At 43.8% G+C, this 22132-nt stretch overlaps 1 protein-coding gene across 1 annotated transcript in view; it reads left to right on the top strand.

Annotated features, from left to right (window-relative positions):
* LOC129705828 (polycystic kidney disease protein 1-like 1) overlaps positions 1 to 22132 on the top strand; it is a 221641-nt gene that overhangs the window by 164751 nt on the left and 34758 nt on the right. The window contains 10 exon segments of the mRNA XM_055649665.1: positions 224 to 343; positions 3899 to 3974; positions 6212 to 6315; positions 7214 to 7409; positions 8215 to 8353; positions 8461 to 8545; positions 12670 to 12840; positions 15725 to 15843; positions 16007 to 16117; positions 18493 to 18616. Of these exon segments, the coding sequence (XP_055505640.1) occupies positions 224 to 343; positions 3899 to 3974; positions 6212 to 6315; positions 7214 to 7409; positions 8215 to 8353; positions 8461 to 8545; positions 12670 to 12840; positions 15725 to 15843; positions 16007 to 16117; positions 18493 to 18616 (1245 nt within the window).

The following is a 22132-nucleotide window of genomic DNA, read 5'->3' as shown; positions in this document are numbered from 1 at the left end:
ACCTTTTTCTTTTCTCCATGACTCAATTATTTTATCTTCACATCCTCTTTATCGTATTTAAAAAACAAATGCAAAAACATAATGCGATTATTATTGATATAAGATAATAGATCAGCCAGGTTATCAGCCCTTACCTGATATTTTCAGGTTGATTCCTACTCCTAAATCCTTTTATTGTCTTACAGATCATTCTTGCATTATTAATATTTCTTTTTATTTCTAGTACACTGCTGAACTGGGTCTCATTGATGTCTCAACTGCCTCCTTGGTTACTGGCTTGATTTCAACTGTGGCAGTTCTGCCAATTGTAGTATTGCTGTCATTGCTATTCAGATTTAGCAAGGTGAGATTAGACATTGTTCTTAATTTATATCTTTCGCTGATTAAGGACATGATGATGGTTTTAGCCATTTTGATTTGGCAAACTACACTGGAAATTACACCAACATCTTTCTTGTGATAGATCAAAGGACAGGGTATTAGAATATTTTTTTCCTGCTACATTTATATGTGGGCCAAATCTTCTGATACACCAGTGGTAATGATAGGATCTACCCTCCTTTAACTCTGGAAGTCCTGATGTCCAGTGCAGATGACGGCCTAAACCAACACTTGCCCTGATGCCACTTCCCTGCTCAGCACCAGTAGATTCCGCATGGAACCCAACAAGACAGTGTGAACCTTCACAGGCTTCTCCTTTCAGCCGGGATATCTGCACACGTAGAACTGAAACGTCAAAAAACAGATGAAAAAAATCCCTCCCTTAGGGTGGTATGGAGCACTTTTTAAAGACACAAAGTGGTGGATTAACTCAGTGGGTCGGGCAGCTTCACTAGAGAAAAAGCATCTGTAATTTCTTTTTATCAAACCAGCATCTGCATTTCCTTTTGTCCCCATTTCACTGCTCCATTGTGTTCCAGAGGTGCTGCCTGACCTGCTGATTTATTCCAGCACTTTGCGTCTTTTTTTGTAAACCAGCATCTTATAGAACATAGAAATATAGAAACATAGAAAAATAGGTGCAGGAGTAGGCCATCCAGTCCTTCGAGCCTGCAATCAATATGATCATGGCTGATCATCCAACTCAGTGTCCCGTACCTGCCCTCTCTCCATACCCCCTGATCCCTTTAGCCACAAGGGCCACATCTAACTCCCTCTTAAATATAGCCAATGAACTGGCCTCAACTACGTTCTGTGGAATGGAGTTCCAGAGATTCACCACTGTGTGAAAAATGTTTTTCTCATCTCGGTCCTAAAAGATTTTCCCTTTATCCTTAAACTGTGACCCCTTGGCCTGGACTTACCCAACAACGGAAACAATCTTCCTGCATCTAGCCCGCCCAACCCCTTAATAATTTTGTAAGTTTCTATAAGATCCCCCGTCAATCTTCTAAATTCTAGCGAGTACAAGCCAAGTCTATCCAGTCTTTCTTCATTTGAAAGTCCTGACATCCCAGGAATCCATCTGGTGAACCTTCTCTGTACTCTCTCTATGGCAAGAATTTCTTTCCTCAGATTTGGAGACCAAAACTGTACTCAATACTCCAGGTGTGGTCTCACCAAGACCCTGTACAACTGCAGTAGAATCTCCCTGCTCCTATACTCAAATCCTTTTGCTATGAATGCCAACATACCATTCGCTTTCTTCACTGCCTGCTGCACGTGCATGCCTACTTTCAATGACTGGTGTACCATGACACCCAGGTCTCGTTGCATCTCCCCTTTTCCTAATCGGCCACCATTTAGGTAATAGTCTACTTTCCTGTTTTTGCCACCAAAGTGGATAACCTCACATTTATCCACATTATACTGCATCTGCCATCCATTTGCCCACTCACCCAGCCTATCCAAGTCACCTTGCAGCCTCCTAGCATCCTCCTCACAGCTAACACTGCCCCCAGCTTCATGTCATCTGCAAACTTGGAGATGTTGCATTCAATTCCCTCATCCAGATCATTAATATATATTGTAAATAGCTCGGGTCCCAGCACTGAGCCTTGCGGTACCCCACTAGTCACTGCCTGCCAATCTGAAAAGGACCCGTTTTACTCCTACTCTTTGCTTCCTGTTTGCCAGCCAGTTCTCTATCCACATCCATATTGAACCCCCAATACCGTGTGCTTTAAGTTTGTATACTAATCTCTTATGTGGGACCTTGTCGAAAGCCTTCTGGAAGTCCAGATACACCACATCCACTGGTTCTCCCCTATCCATGCTACTAGTTACATCCTCGAAAAATTCTATAAGATTCGTCAGACATGATTTACCTTTCGTAAATCCATGCTGACTTTGTCCAATGATTTCACCACTTTCCAAATGTGCTGCTATCCCATCTTTAATAACTGACTCTGGCAGTTTACCCATTACCGATGTTAGACTAACTGGTCTGTAATTCCCCGTTTTCTCTCTCCCTCCCTTTTTAAAAAGTGGGGTTACATTAGCTACCCTCCAATCCTCAGGAGCGAATCCAAAATCTAAAAAGTTTTGAAAAATTCACTATTTCTGGGGCTACTTCCTTAAGTACTCTGGGATGCAGCCTATCTGGCCCTGGGGATTTATCAGCCTTTAATCCATTCAATTTACCTAGCACCACTTCCCGGCTAACCTGGTTTTCACTCAGTTCCTCCATCTCATTTGACCCACGGTCCCCTGCTATTTCTGGCAGATTATTTATGTCTTCCTTAGTGAAGACGGAACCAAAGTAGTTATTCAATTGGTCTGCCATGTCCTTGTTCCCCATGATCAATTCACCTGTTTCTGACTGCAAGGGACCTACATTTGTTTTAACTAATCTCTTTCTATTCACAAACTTTTGCAGTCAGTTTTTATGTTCCCTGCCAGTTTCCTTTCATAATCAATTTTCCCTTTCCTAATTAAGCCCTTTGTCCTCCTCTGCTGGACTGAATTTCTCCCAGTCCTCTGGTAGGCTGCTTTTTCTGGCTAATTTGTACGCTTCATCTCTTATTTTGATACTATCCCTGATATCCCTTGTTATCCACGGATGCACTACCTTCCCCCCATTTATTATTTTGCCAAGCTGGGATGAACAATTGTTGTAGTTCATTCATGAAGTCTTTACATGCCTTCCATTGCATACCCACTGTCCATTGGCGACCTGCTATGACTATGCCAGCAATTGCCAAAAAAAACACCTAAGTGGGACAGGCTAATAACAGAGTTGTCCATTGGTGAGTATGTGTGGATGGCGCCTCACAGACTATCAAAGCCATTCTGTGACTGCAGCCAGCTGCTTGTGCTGAGACAGCTCCTGCACTATTCTCTGCTGTGCTGCAGTGCTGGGGGCAGCACAGGTCTGCATTCAGAGCCATGGTGGATGAGCCAAAGCTGCAAAGCAGATGGTCAGTGATCTGAAGGAAATGGAGGATTTTCCCATGTATTCATTGATGTAGTAACCTGGTGCTGTTTTATTAAAAGAACCGGCAACGGGTTTATCACAAAAATAAGCAACTCTAATATCAAGTCTACTACCTACAAATATTCCAATTTTAAATTGACACAAAAATTTGTAGTTAATAATTTTTCAAATCATAGTCATACTGCATGGAAACAGGCCCTTAGGCCCAACTTACCCACACTGACCAACATGCCTCATCTACACTAGTCCCACCTGCCTGCATTTAGCTTGTATCCCTCTAAATCTATCCTATCCATAAATAATTAAACTGCTACAATGAGTGGTGACCAATGTGTTTGCATACTTGCTTTCATCAGTAAGAGTATTGAGTGTAGGTTAAAACTAGCATTAAAGGTTGCAGAAACTCTATGCTGTATGTACCTTGTATTTCTGAAATGTATTAAATTGAGCTGATGAAACCATTCCAAACGGATAGAAACTTGAGATATGTACATGGTTTACATCTGGTTTCTTTATATTTAGGTGAAACTGCTGAGGGAAACTTCTGTTGAAGAGCAATACGGGACTACAAGAGAATCCAATATATATTCTATTGAAGGTAACATCGAATCATCTTCAATATAATTTTCTATAATTATAAATACATTTTCTAAAGTGAAAACAAAATATAAGAGAAGATCTTTTTTGTTGGTCATAATTTAATAGCCCCAAATCAACCAATGAAGGTCCCTGAGAAGCCAAATCTTTGAATATTTTTTATATTTTGCTACTTTTGAATAAGCAGTGGGGTACGACTGTGTACAGCAGATGTATGCTGCTGTAAACTCACCGTTCATAACAAATTGAACAGTACAGCATAGTAACAGGTCCCTTGGCCCACAAGGTCCGTGCTGAACATGATGTCAGGTGTATGCCTGCATGTGGTCCATATCTCTCCATTCCTTACAAATCCGTATCTAACTACTATAAAATCCTCTTAAATTACACTTTGTTATCTGCCTATACCATCACAGTAGCAGTACACACTGGCAGTACATTTACGTACAAGATTACGTACGTAAATATATTTATTGCTCATATTCTATGTTCGCTCTTCTGGGGAGATGCTAACTGCATTTCATTGTCTCTGTACTTGTACACTGCACAATGACAATAAAGTTTGAATCTGAATCTGAATCTGAATCTGACATTCTAGGCACCCACCATCTATAGTCATGTACAGTCTTTGCTTTGACTGGATAGCACACAATCTAACGTTTTTCACTGTACTTTGGTACACGTGACAATAATAAATTAAACTAAACCACATTACCTCATTTAATCTTTGCCCCCTCACATTAAAGCTATGCCCTTTGATCTTTGATATCTACACCCTGGCAAAAAGGTTGCAACCATCTACCCTGTCTTATCCTGATCACCTAATTTCTCCAATCTATTGCCATCCCAAATGGCACAACGCTGGTTGATTCTAACACTCAAACAGTGGTGATTAAAGTGAGGATCCTGAGGAAGGGCTGTAACCCTGGAAGATTGTGTCAGGGAGGACTACACAGTGCAGTCTATGTATTCTTCCATTTTGCAAATCTTTGCACCCATTCAGCTTGATCCTATGAGTTGGAAAAAAAGTAGATATTCTTTCCAAGTCTAGAGCGATTGGGCAACTTCCTTAATGCAGCTGTGAGTAGCAAACTATGTGATGTGATGTGGCAGAGATCTGAAGAGGCAGCCTGAAATGATCTTCAAGTTAGGAAGCCAAGTATAACCGTGACCCATAAACATTGTATTCTGTAAACACCATATAAAAAAAACCAAACAAACAATGCAAACACATTATTTCAAAGTACTTGTATTATAAAGATGGGAAGGGGCAGACAGCATTTTATCCCCAAATTCCTATTTTGTCCTGAAATTGATGCTATCTTTTGGCATTGTTCAGAGGTGGAAGAAAGTAAAACGGATACCTGAACCACTCACTTCCCCGTTTCCTGTGTTTGCATTCCAGCATCTGATCCATATGATTCATATTAAACCTGGGAGGTGGGGTGTGTTATAGAGTCAGAGAGTCATCGGGTCATACAGCATGGAATCAGTCCCTTCGGCCCAGCTTGCGCATGTCAACACAGGTGTCCCATCTACACTAGCCCCACTTGTCCACATTTGGCCCATATCCCTCTAAACCTTTCCTATCCACATACCCTTCCACAAACACAAATAGCTGGAGTAACTCAGCGTGACAAGGAGCATCTCCGGAGAAAAAGAATGGGCGAACTGAAGAAGGGTCTCGACCCGAATACATCACCCATTCCTTCTCTCCAGAGATGCTGCCGGTCCCACTGAGTTATTCCAGCTTTTTGTGTCTATCTATGGTTTAAACCAGCATTTGCAGTTCCTTCCTACATATACTTTTCCAAATGCCTTTTCAATGTTGTGATAGTTTCTGCCTCAACTATCTCCTCCAGCATTTCATTCCATATACCCACCACTCTGTGTGAAAAAGTTTCCCCTTGGATTTCTATTAATTCTTTTCCCTTTCACTTTAAACCCATGTCCTCTGTTTTTTCATTCACCTACTCCAGGTAAAAGACTCGGTGCAACTACCTTTTCCATTCCCCTCATGATCATATACACCTCTATAAGATCACGTCTCATCTTCCGACGCTGCTAGCCAGCACAACCTTTCCCTATAACTCAGGCCCTCAGGTCCTGGGAACAAGGAATAGAAAATGAATTATATGAAACATTGTACAATGCATGAATTAAAAGATTAACACTATGTCATCAAACAAATGCTTTTGAAGAGTTTAATAATTTTCTGTTGCTGTGATGCACCTTCAGCTCATCGGGATGCTCTGCTATTCTCAGACAGCACATTTGAATCCTTTCTGTCCTGGCAGAACCTGCAACAGTGGGCACAGGAAGCATGGAGGAAAAAATATGAGGTGAGAATTAAGTTGCAGATAAGATAATTGAACAAGAGCTATTTGCATTATTATAGTGAATTTCAGTTTGTAAAATGTCTCAAATTGTTTCACAGAAGCATTTGCAAACAAAATCTGTCACCAAGCCACAGAAGGAGCAAGTGGGCCAGTATTTCTGATCACAGCAAGCTGGCCATGCCCTCAATCCTCACCTACTATATTCACATTTAACGTCAGATCTCACTTCATTGCCATATATGGCACACCGCATAAAAACACAAGCAGATAAGAAGTAGCAGCGGGTGTTGGTTATTCGGCCCATCTGACTGTTCAGCTATTCAGTACGATCTTTCACTTTGGCACTATTTTCATAACGTGTTGCCATATCCCTAGATTTGTTTAATATTCAAACATTTACATATCCCTCAGGTAAAAACCTATTAAAAATTAATTCAAAAACTGAAAATAATTTAAATGACTGTAAAAATTAAAAAAACTGAGAAATAATTGAAATCATTTAAGGAATATATTAATTATGTACATTGTGGATTGCACGATATATATTTCAGATCCTTGTGTATTTGTTGAGGGGTTCTCGGTAGTTCATCCCTCCACAAGACTCCATAAGAAGCATCCTCACACACATGTGTGGTAATAGTGCCAGTATAATGCAAGCAAAAGCTAAGTCAAGGAGAATTAGAGTAGGTTTAGAATGGATACCCTGAGTTTAGGACCTGGGTAGCTGAAGAAATGACTGTCAGATAGATTAATAAAAATCAATGTTAAGGTAATAAAAATCAAAGATACACAGGCTGGAGACGTTACAAACATAGGCAAGGGAGAGGCTAAATGGGATCTAAAAATCAAGACAAGAATAATTAAATTAGTTCACTGTAGCCTCGTGTTTGCCTTTCCTCAGCGTGGTATGTTGGACTCTCAAGCTCCCAGCATTCATTCGGAACAATACAGTGATGCAAATAACAAGAAGGGAGGAACTTGCTCATCTGAAGGCAGCTCCAGTGGATTTGAGGATTGCAGTTCAAGAGAAAATGTCAAGCCAACGCCAAAGATCTCCAAACATAGCTCCAGTGACCTACGATCAGATTATTCATCAGGTGAAAATAAGTTATGGTTTTCATTGAGCATTTCATAAGAAAGTTGACACTAATAATATTGCAATAAAATAGTACTGCTTAGTAATAATCTTTACTAATTGATACATAATAATCACACCGCAGTAATTCATTTTCACTTGTTAAATTAGCATTGTTCTTTATTCAAACATGCATTCCATGTGTTGAGTTTTATTTTGAAACAGTTGCACTACCCTCTGCCCCAGATACATTCCTGACATGTAGAGTACTAGCTTTCAGAGAGTTGTGGACAATTTGCAATTCTCCCAGCCAATCCTGAATTATTCTTCTTGGATTATTGTAAGCAGCCTGCATTCTCGGCTTTGTTTTTGGCTGCCCATTGACAAAATCCAAAATTAGCCAGAATGATTAGAGGAGAAGAGGAACTCATCAACAAGACTTCACAACTCATGTGAAACACTACAGCAAAACAAAGAAGAGCTGCTGGAGGAAATTAGTGTCTAGCAGCTGTGGAGGGACATGGACAGTTAATATTTTGGGTCCAGATCCTTCATTTTGAATGTTCAGAGAGGGGAGGAGGGTGAGTTTGGAATGGGTGAGGGAATGAAGAAGTCAAGGCAATGACTAGAAATGAAAATGTCAAGAGGATAAAAGGCCAGAGGTGGATGTCCAAGAGGAAGAGTCGTCAGTAGAGGGTGGGAACTCCTTGCCAAGGCACGGAGGCATATATGCCGCTGGGAAATTCAATGAATAAATTAATCATCAGGAAACTAAATTAAGGAAATGTTTCTTTTAAATCTTTTTTTTTGTTTGTTAATTTTTCTAGAACACAGCAGCTTGTTTGAACAACCTGTGGTGAATCGAGCCAGACACTTCCTGCCATCTTGGTGCAGTTATCTGGCGTGGGTCATCTGCCTTTTGATGACCTTGGCGTTCATGTTGATAACAAGTCTGTTGGGATTGCGGTAAGGAGGATCAATTGCTGCACTGCCACTTGTTTTTTTTATCAGAATTTTGATTTTTCTAAATTGTAAGCACAAAATATTCATGCTATCTGTCTTATTGATTACAGGTTTGGACCAACCAAGTGTATATCGTGGTTACATTCGTTGTTTTTTTCTCTCTTATACTGCATCTTTGTCATCCAGCCTATTGCAGTAAGTGATGTAAAATGCATTTGTTTAGTTTAGTTCATTATTGTCGCGTGTACCGAGGTACAGTGAAAAGCTTTTTTTGTTGCATGCTATCCAGTCAGTGATAAGACTTTACGTGATTACAATTGAGCTTCCCACAGTGTACAAATACAGGATAAAGGGTATAACATTTCGTGCAAGATAAAATCCAGTAAAGTCTGATTAAAGGTAGTTGGGATCTGCTTCACAGGTTCTTCAATGAAGACTTGTAAGCCACCAGTCCATTTATGTGGTTTATTTTATCAGCCATGATTTCATCCTTTTAATATCAGTTCCCCAGAATTAGGTAGTGTAAAGGAGTTTAGTCTGACACACTGTAACCTTTACTAGAGCTTTTATTAAGGCACATGGCACACACGTCCCAGCACTGGCTGCATCCAGCCTACAGGCGTACCAGGACCAAATGAGAGGAAGAAAGGGGAGGATATCATAGTTATACTGATATGGTGGGGCGTGTTAATGGTGATGAGGTAGCTACATTATAGGTTGCATGCATAAACCATCTACAGGTAGCATAACAATGGTCACCAAGGTAAAGTCTCCATTTTAGCTATAATCATCTATTTCACCATCTTTATTTGCTCCTTCAAATATTTAACTAGTTCATAGCTACCCTGTAGTTATCAGTCACAGAGTCAATTATGTAGCATGAAAACAGATCCTTCAGCTCATTCCCGCACGCCCGCCAAGTTGCCTAACCCAGCTCGTCCCACTTGCCTGTGGCTGGCAAATATCCCACCAAACTTTTCCTGTCCACATCCCTGCCCAAGTTTCTTTCCTCTTGTCACACCTGTACCCGCCTCTCCTATTTCATCTGGCAACTCATTATAAATACACAACACATTCTGCATGAAAAAGAAGCAGCTCAGGTCTCTTTTAAATCTTTCTCCTCTCACACAAAGTCTATGCCCACTACTTTTAGATTCCTCGACCCTGGGGTAAAGAGTGTGGCTATTCATCTTATCTATGCCCCCTCATGATTTTATAAACCTCTTTCAAGTCATCTCTCAGTCGTATATGCTCCAGGGAGAAAAGACCCAGGGTACCGAGCCACTCCTGATAACTCAGACCATCCATACCTGGCAACAATTTTGTTAATCTTTTTTGCACCCTTTCCAGATTAATGACACACTCCCAAAAGCAGGAGGATCAAATGTGGCCATATTAACTACTTCTACAGCTGTAATGTGACATTCCAACTCCTGTATTCAATACCCTGACCGATGAAGGAAAGCGTGCTAATGCCTTTTTCATCACCTTTTCGACCTGTGTCGCAACTTTCATGCAACTATATACCATCGCATTTATCTGACAAACTCTGTCTGCAATTCCTCGGCCCATTGGAGCAGTTGATCCAAAACCCATTGTAATCTTGGATAATCTTCTTCAGTGTCCATGAGAACATGAATTATAGTGTCATCCAGAAGCTTATCAACCTTGCACCCTAGATTCACATCCATATGGTTAGTATGAAAAATGAACAACAGTGGACGCAGCACCAATCCCTGTGGCACACCACTTGTTACAGGCCTCCGATCTGAAAAACAGTCCTCTCCCACCCACTGCTTCCTACATTGAAGGCAATTTTATATTCAATTGGCTCTGAATCCCATGTGATATCTTCCAAAGCAGCCCATTCAGCGGTACTTTCTCGAAGGCCTTGCTAAAGTCTGTATAGACATCATCTACTGCACTACCCTCATCACTCTTCTTGATCACCTCTTCAAAACAATCAATCAGTTTGTTGAGGCACCATTTCCCACATGCAAAACCATGCTCACTATCCCTAATCGGTCCTTGCCTTTCCAAATGCATGTTGATCCTACGCTTCAAAATCCCTTCCAATTATCTACCACTGATATTTGGCCTATCAGTCTGCAGTTCCCAAGCTTTTCCTTGCAGCCTTTGTAAAATAGTGGCTCAACAGTTATATTGATCCATGCTCCTTGAATTGTCCACTAATTTAAATTAAACAGTGTCAATTACGTGGCATAGTGAATGGATGGATAACTTGAAATCAAAAAAGGCTGTGCAGACTTGGTCTTCTCAGTCATGAAGATAACTCACAAAAGATTTATCCCTTATCCATTAATTTTAATCTACATACAGGAAAAAAAAAACCCACAGTAAGAACACATTTATTTCCGTTGAAATTTGTACTTATGAGTAATTAGCTACATCTAGTGGCAGGAATGCAATAATGTGCTCTTTATCTTATATATTACTAAAAGTCTGTTCTTGACCGGTTTTGGCCATCTGTGCTGCGATTTCCGAGAGAACGCCGCCACCTACGGCCGTCCTTTTTGGCCACCTCGCTCAGAGCCGCCCTCTGCCGCATGTGTGCCGAGGATTTTTCCCGTCGATGAAAAATGACAGAGATATTAATGTTTTTACAAAATTCCCCATTTTCTCTGCTGCCCCTACTGGAGGGAGGGGGAGGGACTATAAAACCAGGACGTGGTGTGCCTCAATCAGTCTCTGCAAGTGGTGTGCCTCAATCAGAGCTCTGAATGACACTGAATAAATGTCTCCACAGCTGTGAGTACCCATAATGTGGTTTGAAAATGAAAATATGGTTAGTTTGAGGAAAAAAGCACTGCCTGCAAATGGTTGTTTGGGGGGGGGGTTTGGGTTGAAGTAAAAAGGCACCCTCTCTCTCTCTCTCTCTCCCCCCTCCTCTCTCTCCCAACCCCTCTCTCTCTCTCCCCCCGTCTCTCTCCCCCCTGTCTCGCTCCCCCCATGTCTCTCTCCCCGTTCTCTCTCTCTCTCCCCTCTCTCTCTCTCCACATCTCTCCCCATCCTCCCCCTCTCCCCCATTTTCCCCTTTCTTCTTCCCCTCTCCTCTCCCCCCTCTCCCCCCTCCCCCCCACTCCTCCCCCCCCCTCTCCTCCCCCCCTCCTCCCACCCTCTCCCCCCCTCTCCTCCCCCCCTCTCCTCCCCCTCCTCCCTCCCCTCTCTCCCCTCCCCCTCTCCTCTCACCCCCTCACCTCTCCCACTTCCCCTCTCCACTCCCGCTCTCCCCCCCTCCCCCCCCCTCTCTCCCTCCCTCTCTTCCCCCTCTCTTCCCACCTCTCTCCCCCCCCTCTCTTGCCCCCACCCCCACCGTCCCTCCAGTAAACCCCCCTCCCCCTCCATACACCCCTACCACCTTCCCTACCCCCTCCCTCCTCCTCCCTGCTCCCCACCTCTCCCTCTCCCCTCCTCCTTTCTCTCCTCCCCCTTCTCCCCCCCTTCTCTCCCCCTCTCTCTCTCCCCTCTCCCTCCCCCCCCTCCCCCCCCCCCCTCCCCTCTCCCCTCTCTCCCCCCCCCTCTCTCTCTCCCCCTCCCCCTCCCCCTCTCTCCCCCCCTCTCTCTCCCCCCCTCCCCCTCTCTCTCCCCCCCCTCCCCTCCCCCCTCCCCCTCTCCCCCCTCCCCCCCTCTCTCTCCCTCTCCCCCCCGCCCTCTCTCCCCCTGGCTCTCTAGAGTCTCTCTCTCTCCCTCTCTCTATCTCTCTCTCTCTCTCTCTATCTCTCTCTCTCTCTCTCTCTCTCTCTCTCTCTCTGTTTCTCTCTCTCTCTCTCTCTCTCTCTCTCTCTCTCTCTCTCTCTCTCCCTCTCTCCCTCTCTCTCTCTCTCTCTCTCTCTCTCTCTCTGTCTCTCTCTCTCTCTCTCTCTCTCTCTCTCTCTCCCCCTCTCTCTCTCTCTGCCCCTCTCTCTCTGTGTGTGTCTCTCTCTCTGTCTCTGCCCCTTCTCTCTCTGCCCTCACTCCCTATCCCCCCCCCCCCCTTCTCCAGATGTGACTGCACGTTGAGGGCTATGCGTCAGTAGATAGGGTGGTTATGAGGTAAAAGGAGCAAATTAATAATATTAATATAATATCAACGGGGGTAATTGGCGTGAGTTCAGGGGGGGGGGGGGATAGTTAGTGTGTGTGACGCTGCATGCCGCCTCCCCCCCCACAACCGCACGTTGGGGGAACAGACCCAACGGGTCTGCACTTGGTCTTGTTCATTCTATATCTGTCAAGCCAGAATCATTTTTTCATTGAAATATACCTGTTTTGGTCCAATTCCCACACTGATCAAATTTACCCTTCAAATTCCTTTCCAGATTTTTTGTACAGCAGCTGTAGTTGCACTGAAAAACAAGGATTGCAGTGACTTTTACTTCAACTTTATTGATTCAAATGCTTCATCAGATGTCTGCAAGCAATGGAATTCTGAGAGCTATCCAATTGATACCCATTATAATCCATACTCTGCCCCAATGGATCTTGACAGGGTAAAACAAAATATTTTACATAATTTGGTTATATATTGACTTTGTTCCAATGAATATTAGTTTGTTAAAAACAGGTTCAGGTTTACAAAAAAAGACACACACAGCCCTGGCGTAACTCAGCAGGTCAGGCAGCATCACTGGAGAAATGGGTAGGTGACTTTTCACCTCCTCTCCACCCCCGAAAAAGTCTGAAAAAGGGCCATGAGCCAAAACGTCATCTATCCATGTTCTCCGGGGATGCTGCTCGACCCACTGAGTTATTCCAGGGCTGTGTGTCTTTAAAAAAAGAAAAATCTAGTCTGTTTCATAGCATTAAGTTTTTGGACATGTATCTTCTGATCATTCAGTGATGGCTTATGCTGGAAAGGGCGACAAATTATTTTATGGTAAAATTGGGATAAGCTTTGTGGTGAGCTGGCAGCAGCATTGACTGCCAGGATTCCCATTAAAAAAGCAATTAGAGGGATGCTATTCTCTTGTAACAATCACATGTGAAGAGAACAGAAATACAGTGTTTGCTAATCTCCCCATTGTGCCGCATTTCACTGATTCATTGAGAACTTTGCTGTTGGTATGATGAGGAAAAGCTAAAAAATAACAGGACTTAAACAAACGTCTCCAAAATTTAAGAGTTAGTCCAGCTGACTGCTTTCTTCTCAGAGATGTTTTGCATCCTTTATTTTTGCTTTATGTTTAAGATTGGGTCCAGGGAGATTCATATTTTCCTGTGCCATTGCAAAAGAATTTCTATAATAATTAACCAATTTCCTTAGATGGTTGGTGAGATAAATAGAAGAGTTAAAGCCCTGTCCCACGGTACGAGTTAATTCCAAGAGTTCTCCTGAGTTTGCCCTGATTCAAACTCGGAGATTTACGGTAATGGCCACTCGTCGGTACTCGGGGCTCTCGTGGACATTTTTCATCATGTTGAAATATCTTCACGAGTCTTCCCGTGCTTACCTGCTGTCAGCGAGTCTTCCCGAGTACCTGCCGTTAGCGCTAAGTGACGTCCCCGAGCTCCGACGTACCTGCTACGTTCATTCTCCATGCTTACCATGAGTTTGATCTTTTTTTAACTCGGAAGAACTCTTGGAATGAACTCGTACCGTGGGACAGGGCTATTAAGGGCCTTTCCCACTCAGCAATTTTTTTCGGCCACTACCAGCATAATTGACTGACGTATCAGGTCACCGAAAAATTTGCGGCGTGACATGGCGTGATGCCGTATGACACGCGGTGTATTTTTAAATGTCACAACATTTTTTTTGTCGCCGCTGGATTTTGAAATGTTTAGAATCTTTTGGCGACACTGATATGACCCCGGCAGTCGCCGAAAAAATTGCCAGTGGGACAGGCCCTTTAGGTGTTGTTGAGACTTCAATATATAACAGTTTTGAAGAAAAAAGCAAACAGCACATCGTCTTGAATGTATTAATATGCCCCAAGTTTACATCATTGCAAATTGCATTGCCTCACTAAATATATGAATCATAGGAACAGATTTAGGCCATAAAGCCCAGAAAGTCTAACCCACCTTTCAATCATGGCTGATCTATCTTTCCCTCCCAATCCCATTCTCCAGCCTTCTCCCCATTATTCCTGACTCCCTTACTAATCAAATATTTGTCCATCTCCATTCAGAAATCGGTAGAAATAGTTAGGAATCCTTGTCGGCCACATTCAGGAATAGTGAAACAAATTTGAGTGCAGATGGTTTTATTATTCAGTCTTCCTCTGGGCTTGCCTCAAAATTGTTCACCCATTTAGGTGCATTATACAGCCTCTGTGTGCATTACCAGTGTACACTGAGGTGATGTGCAATAAGACAGACAAACCCCAGTTTTACAAAAAGGGTTTTGGGTAGTTTTCCTCCTTACTCACGTGTTGAAAATTTACCTGAGAGGTCACTCTCAACAGCCGGTTATAGAGAATGCAGCAGCTGCTTTGCTGCTATGAATGCTGCTACTATGCTTTGGTGTTGTTCGGCACGGACTTGTAGGGCCGAGTTGGCCTGTTTCCGTGCTGTAATTGTTATATGGTTATATGGTTATATGAAGAATAGCAAGGCAGTCAGAAATTAAAAGAACCCACTCTACAGCAGCCTGGAAGCAGCTGCACGAAAGATTCCCACAAAAGTGAAAAAACATAAGGAAGGTATTTTGGGACATCCTACAATACCATAAGAGAAGTGCTGAGCAGAATAGTCAAGGCTAACCTGCAGAGAGAAACACGTTGATGGAACATTGCTAGCCCTTTCATTCACTTTCACATTGAACATAGGACAGCACAAGACAGGAACAGGTCCTTTAGCCCACAATGTCTATGTAAAGACTAACTAATATCTGCCTGCACATAATCCATATCCCTCCATTCCCTACATATCCACGTGTTTACCCAAAAGCTGCTTAAAAGCCACTAACGTATCTGCCTACATCACCACCTGTGGCAGTGCATTCCATGCAATCATCACTCTCTGTGTAAAAAACTACTTGTTAATCTATTGTGGAAGTATTCCCTGATTTTGCTGTGAGTGGGGCACATTGCATCTGTAGCACCCAATTTCAATCGGTAAATGTGGAAAATGGATGCTGGGCATCAGATATCATCACTGAATGTGCTTTGATATCAGAGAGACATTGGGTATTGCATCATGAACAGCGCTGGATAATTCCCAGATGGTCACTGTTTGACCTGGAAAATATCTGTCATATGCAAATTGTCTTTTATGTGCAATTCGCTAATTTTTAATCAGGTGTGTCATTTTGCTTAATTGCACATAGAAAAATGATATTTTAACTGGAAAAACAAATATGATATAAGAAATCAGCTTGACATTTCCATTTACGATTGAATAAATGTTTGTTTCTATATTTCCGCTGATCAGATTGTGGCTGCACGTCAAAGGGCTCGATATTTACGATTAGCTCGACCTCCAACTCCAGCACAGCTGAAAGAAGCCAAAGACCGTATGAGAAAAGAAAACCTCATTCAGCAGACATTACAGTATTCAATTTTTTGCTTTAAAAAAAATTGTCCTATTTATGAAACTTTTAATTGCTTAGCTACGCATAATTAATGCTTCCTTTTCCTTCTCACTAATCATTCTGCTTTTCTTACATGTTAACAGTTACCCTTTCTTAACGTGTCATTATTTTCCCTGTTGCAGAGAATTTGTGCTTTACATTGTTATGCTGATACTACTGCTGTTGATAACATTTGGTAAATTTTCCAAAGATGAATATCGCCTCAATCAAGCCATCCGCATGGAGTTTACAAGGTATGCTGTATCAGTTTGCTTTTGCAGTTGTCACTCAAGTGCTTTAGAGCAATTGAAGCCAAAAGAAAGTAAAATAAAGATACAACATGTGGTAAAATCTGAATGGAACAGAAATGGCAAGAACATCAGAAACTCAGTAGGCAGATACAGGGTGGCACTGTGGCAGAGTTGCTGCCTTGCAGTGCTAGAGACCCGAGTTCGATCCTGACTATGAGTGTTGTCTGCACAGAGTTTATACATTCGCCCTGTGACTGCATGGGTTTTCTCCGATTTCCTCCCACACTCCAAAAACGTACAGGTTTGTGGGTTAATTGGGATCAGTAAAATTGTTTCCATACTGTACTCTAAACTAAACTCCGTCAGTGAAGAAAGAAACAGAGTTGGCATTCAGGGCTGATGACATTTTGTAAGGATATATTCAAACAGTTGTTTTTATGGCAGTCTAATCTTCTCCAATGCTCATTCATAAATTAATACATGTATTGAATTTAGCTGCATGACTTTCTATGGAATGTGTCCGGTATCAAAACTACTCCGATACTTTTATAGTATCCTAATCATGATTGGTTAATTTTCATTTCTTCAAACTAGAGTATTCTTCTGTGTCAAGAACATAAAAGAGCCATCAATCTGAAGTAAATAGGGATGTAAGGATTTGCATTTATATATCACCTCATCATTTCTCTTATGGAGAATGACTGAATTGAGATTAGAATGCAAGATGTCGAGGAAAAAATAGGAAGCACATATTGGTGAGGTCCACACAAAAATGATAAGGATAAAAATAATTAGGTTAATTAAACCATTTTTTTTACATGTTTCAATCAGTCTCATGCATGCTGATAACATTTTAATTGAACTTTGTTTAAAACATTTGAATCAATGATACAATTGTTCAATGGTTTCTTTATTACCACTTGTATCTTGGCACAATGATATCCAGTTTTTGCATTCAGATCAGCAAGACTATCACCATATATAAGCATAATCGCCGGTTAGCCTTACAGTGTTGTTTATTTCAGTAATGCATCATTGAAAATGTAAATCACACAGAGTGAAATGTATTAACTAATTCTGGTAATTTTTGCTCATTCAAAAATTTTACTAACCACTTCCCTGTGTGAGTTGTGCTTGTGTTGCTAGGCAAATTAGACCATATTGGCTGAGGAGAATTGCCTTCGGAGAATTGTCTGAGGACCTTGTCACAGAGACCTTGTGTCATCTAAGTGAATGAGCAAAGGGATTTATCCAAGTGAGGCAATCTTGGAGGGGAACCTAAAGTTGATGATATTCCCGTCCACATACCGTCCGAGCTTTCCTGTGGGGTGCACATTTACAAGCTAAGGGAAATGTTGCCCATAGAACCAAGGCAAGACTCTATGTAGCATCCTGTAAATATTCCATACTCCAAACATGGATATTTAAATTAATAAATGATCTGCCAAAATGGGAAATGCACAGCGTTGAACTTCTTGAGCGTTGTTGCACTTGTACTGTACTCATCTGGACAAATGCAGAAAATGCCACCACACTCTCGGCAAGGTACAGTAAACGATTTTGTTCATGCTAACCAGTCAGCAGAAAGACAGTACATGATTACAATTTAAACCAGGGGTCGGCAACCTTGTTCTGCATAGGGGCCAGACGCATGTTTGTGAGCAGATGGCGGGCCACATCTACCACGTGTTCACATGGATCTCGCCCTGGATGGCAGGCATCAAATCACGTGTTCACATAGATCCCACCCCTTCGAGGACGCCACCCGGAGCACTGGCCCCTAGTAACGAGCGCTCACAAACATGGCGTAGCTACGGTCCATTGCCTTGGCTCTGTCCTGAAGGCGGTGGCTCAAATACTCACACTCACTCGTCCCCGGCCTATTGACAATCCCGATCCCGACAGTGAAGCCTAGACGCAGAAAGTGCGCGGCCTTGCCGGTGGCTTTGCGCAGGATGCGGTACAGCCAGAGTTCGGCGCTTGGCCCTGCTCAGGCGCTCGGCCCCTCGTGAGCATTCGGCAGCTCTGCAATTGCAGCCGCCAGAGCAGGCCTCCTTGCGTCCTTGTGTCACTGCGCCTGGGCGCCTCGGGGTCGGGAGGTACCGGAGATGAAGGAAGTCTGTAGGCTGGATGACTACGAGAAAAAAAAAACGCCTGCGGGCCGGATGATTTTGTGTTATGGGCCGTATTTGTCCCGGGGGCCATAGGTTGCTGACCCCTGATTTAAGCCATTTACAGTGCACAGATAAATGATAAGGGAAAAATGTTTAATGCAAGGTGAAGCCAGCAAAGTTCAATCAAAGACTGGAAAATATAACTCTGAAACATTATTTTTCCTTGACATTTTATTTCACACATGAAATTGTTCTAATATTTAGGAATGTGAAAAATCCTTTCATAAATATTAAATCAGCTGATGATTGGTGGAATTGGAGTTTTACTACCTTGTTACATGGGCTATACTGGAGTACATGGTACAACAATGCTGCAGCCAAGAACCAGGTAACTTGTACCCATAATCACCAATGTACATTGGAATTTGCTTCAGTTTTTCTTGATTCATGTTTTCCAGAGTAGATTCTGCACATTATCACACTGTAAACTATTTCATTGAACGGTTAGATGTTTATTATTTTCTTTTCAAGAAAGGGTCGTAAATACAACACACCTCTTTGTTTGGATGCACAATTTATTAATGAGATTGAACATTGTGATTTTATGTGTGTTTGTTATATATTTATTCATTGGCCCTTACAAAGATTTATCTGGATATGTTTCTGCATGTTCCCGATGTTGGCGGAGACCAGAACCAGAGGCCACAGTTTAAGAATAAGGGGTAAGCCATTTAGAACAGAGATGAGGAAACACTTTTCACACAGAGAGTTGTGAGTCTGTGGAATTCTCTGCCTCAGAGGGCGGTGGAGGCCGGTTCTCTGGATATTTTCAAGAGAGAGCTAGATAGGGCTCTTAACTATGGCAGAGTCAGGGGATATGGGGAGAAGGCAGGAAGGGGGTACTGATTGTGGATGATCAGCCATGATCACATTGAATGATGCTGCTGGCTCGAAGGGCCGAATAGCCTACTCCTGCACCTATTGTCTATAAATAAATTGTAAACCAAAAATATTGATATTTTAAACATAATCAGTAAAAAATGATCATAGATGTCCCCTTTTATGGGTTGGTTAATATGTCTTCTCCTTAGATCTAACATCCCTAATGTCCCTTGTTACAAGATACAAGATACAAGATACATTTAATTGTCATTTGGACCCCTTGAGGTTCAAACGAAATGACGTTTCTGCAGCCATACATTACAAACACATAGACCCAAGACACAACATAATTTACATAAACATCCATCACATCGCTGTGATGGAAGGCCAAATAAACTTATCTGTCCACTGCACTCTCCCCCCCCCCCATGTCAGAGTCAAAGTCAAAGCCCCCGGCTGGCGATGGCGATTGTCCCGTGGCCATTAAAGCCACGCCGGGTGATGCAAGGTCGCACACCAGGTCTTGGTGTTAGAGCCCTCGGCGTGCGCTCGCAGAGTCCCGCGGCCATTCCAAGCCGCGCGGGGCAGTGATGTAGGCCCCGCTCCAGGAGCTCTTCAACCCCTCAACTCGGGCGGGGGAAGTCGCCGTTGCGAGAGCCCTGAAAAGCGGTCTCCCTCCAGGGACCCGCGGGCTCCCGGTGCCGCCGTCCACAGACCAGCCGTTGGAGCCTCCGACTCTCCGGTCGGGCCGCAACAGCGGCAGCAGCAGCAGCAGCAGCAGCGCTCCTCCACCGCTCCACCCGCTCCGGACTCGGCCAGCCCCGCGACGGTGACGGTGAGTCGTAGCACCAGAGTCCCCGGTCTCTTCCTGTTGGAGGCCGCTCCTCGTTGCGGCCCCAACGACAACGGAAACCCGACGAGAAAAGGTTGGGTCTCCCGTGCAGGGAGAGATTTAAAAAGTTTCCCCACCCCCCCACCCCCGCCCCCCCCCCCCACACACCCCAACAAAGAATAACAAAAACTACATAAAAACACAGACAGAAAATAATAAAACGCGGACAAGCTGCAGAGGCCGCTGCTGACCAGAGTCGCGCCGCCCACTGTTCGCTATCACTGTCCTCTTCCTGTTTTGTTTCTGTCCCAGATGAGAGTGAACCATTTTGGAGATACAGCATGGAAACAAGCCCTTTGGGCCACCGAGTCCACATCGACCATTGATCATCCACACACTAGTTCCATATTTATCCCTCTTTCACATCGCACACAATAGGGGCAATTTACAGAAGTCAATTAACCTACAAACCTGCACGTCTTTGGGATGATCGAGGAACCGGAGCATCCGGTAGAAACCCACTCGATCAAAATTGTACAAACGTACAAAATCCACAGAGACCTCACCCGTAGTCAGGATCAAACCCCGGCCTCTGGTATTGTGATGCAGCAGCACTACCGCCACATCGTGATTGGAATGATATTAACATTGAATTGAAAGATCTTGAAATTACTTCCTTTGATGTTCTATTTTTTAACTTGTATCTTGATTCCTTAGGTTCATTTTGCATGACTTCATCCTTTCCTTTGTTATGTTGTTTATACTGTAGGCGCGATGACACCTGGCTGTTCACTCTTCGTCAAGGGATACTGTGTTGGATTTTAATGTGATTTTTCTTATTGTTAATGCTGCTCTAATTTTCCATATGATGTGGTCATTGGACAATTGCTGTGTCATAATGACATAAATCTAAAAAGTGTGGCGGCCCCTGGTGGTTAGCCACTCGTCCGGACCCTCGGCCCTGGGGATTAAGTCACGTGATGGTTTGGCGGGAAAGAGCAGGTCACGGGTCTCCCCTCGGGTATATATACTGCTGGTAACATCCTTGTCCCTTATTGTGGTTCTGAGAGCTGTTCTGTGTTAATCTAATAAAGATCACGTTTGACAACACGTATCTCGCTATATTGGTGACCCCGACGTTCCAAAATAGTCATTTTGGATCTCAAATATGGACGCTGCCAATGCTCAACCGTTGCCACTGATCCGGCCCAACAAAACGTTGTTGCACTTAAGCTGCCGGTTTTCTGGACCTCGCAGCCCCAGGTATGGTTCCAGCAGACCCAGGCCCAATTCCACATCCGCCAAATCACAGATGACGACACCCGCTACTATTACATGGTCGGCGTGCTCGATCAGGAGATGGCCGGTCGCTTGCTTCCTTACTTACGTGAGCCGCCAGCTGCCGATAAGTATGACGGCCTCAAGGCGCTGCTTCTCCGCGCCTTCGGGCTCAGCCGCCTGGATCAAGGGGCGCGGCTCTTCCACATGGAAGGCTCGGCAACCGCAAGCCTTCGGTCCTCATGAGCGAAATGCCCACCGGCCCTGCCTGCTCTTTGAATACACCTTCCTAGAGCAGTAGCCGAATGACAGCCGTCTGCTCCTCGCAGGTGAGAACTTTGACGACCCCCTGCAGCTAGCAGCTGAGGAACTGTGGCTGTCCAAGCAGCAGAGCAGCGGTTCGCTCGATCGGGTGTCGACAGTGCCTTGGAAAACACAGCGACCGGGGCCGTGCCCATGGGAAGCACAGCTGATTCTCCCGCTCCGGGGGAAGCCGGGAAAAAGAAGTGGTGCTTCTACCACCAATGCTGTGGTTCCACGGCCCACCAATGCCACTCGCCCTGCTTGTTTCCAGGAATTGCCGGGGCTGGCCACCAGTAACCACCTCGGATACAGCCAGATACACCGCCTATACGCATGGGACCGGCACTCAGGACAACAATTCCTGGTGGACACAGGGGCGGAGGTCAGCGTTTTTCCCCCATTGGGGTGGACACTCATTCTGGGAAGTGTGGGGCCTCATTAACTGCCACGAATAGCAGCACCATATGGACTTACGGAGTCCGCACAATCCCGCTCATCTTTGGTACTTGCCATTTTACCTGGCCGTTCACTATTGCAGACGTGTCCCAGCCGTTGTTGGGCTCCGATTTCCTGTGGGCTCAATCACTGTCAGTCGATGTGTGGAGGCAA

This window comes from Leucoraja erinacea, chromosome 2 (assembly GCF_028641065.1).
Source record: "Leucoraja erinacea ecotype New England chromosome 2, Leri_hhj_1, whole genome shotgun sequence".
NCBI lineage: Eukaryota > Metazoa > Chordata > Chondrichthyes > Rajiformes > Rajidae > Leucoraja > Leucoraja erinaceus.
The sequence above is the reverse complement of the archived record's forward strand: the minus strand, read 5'-3'. Positions and strand labels throughout refer to the sequence as shown.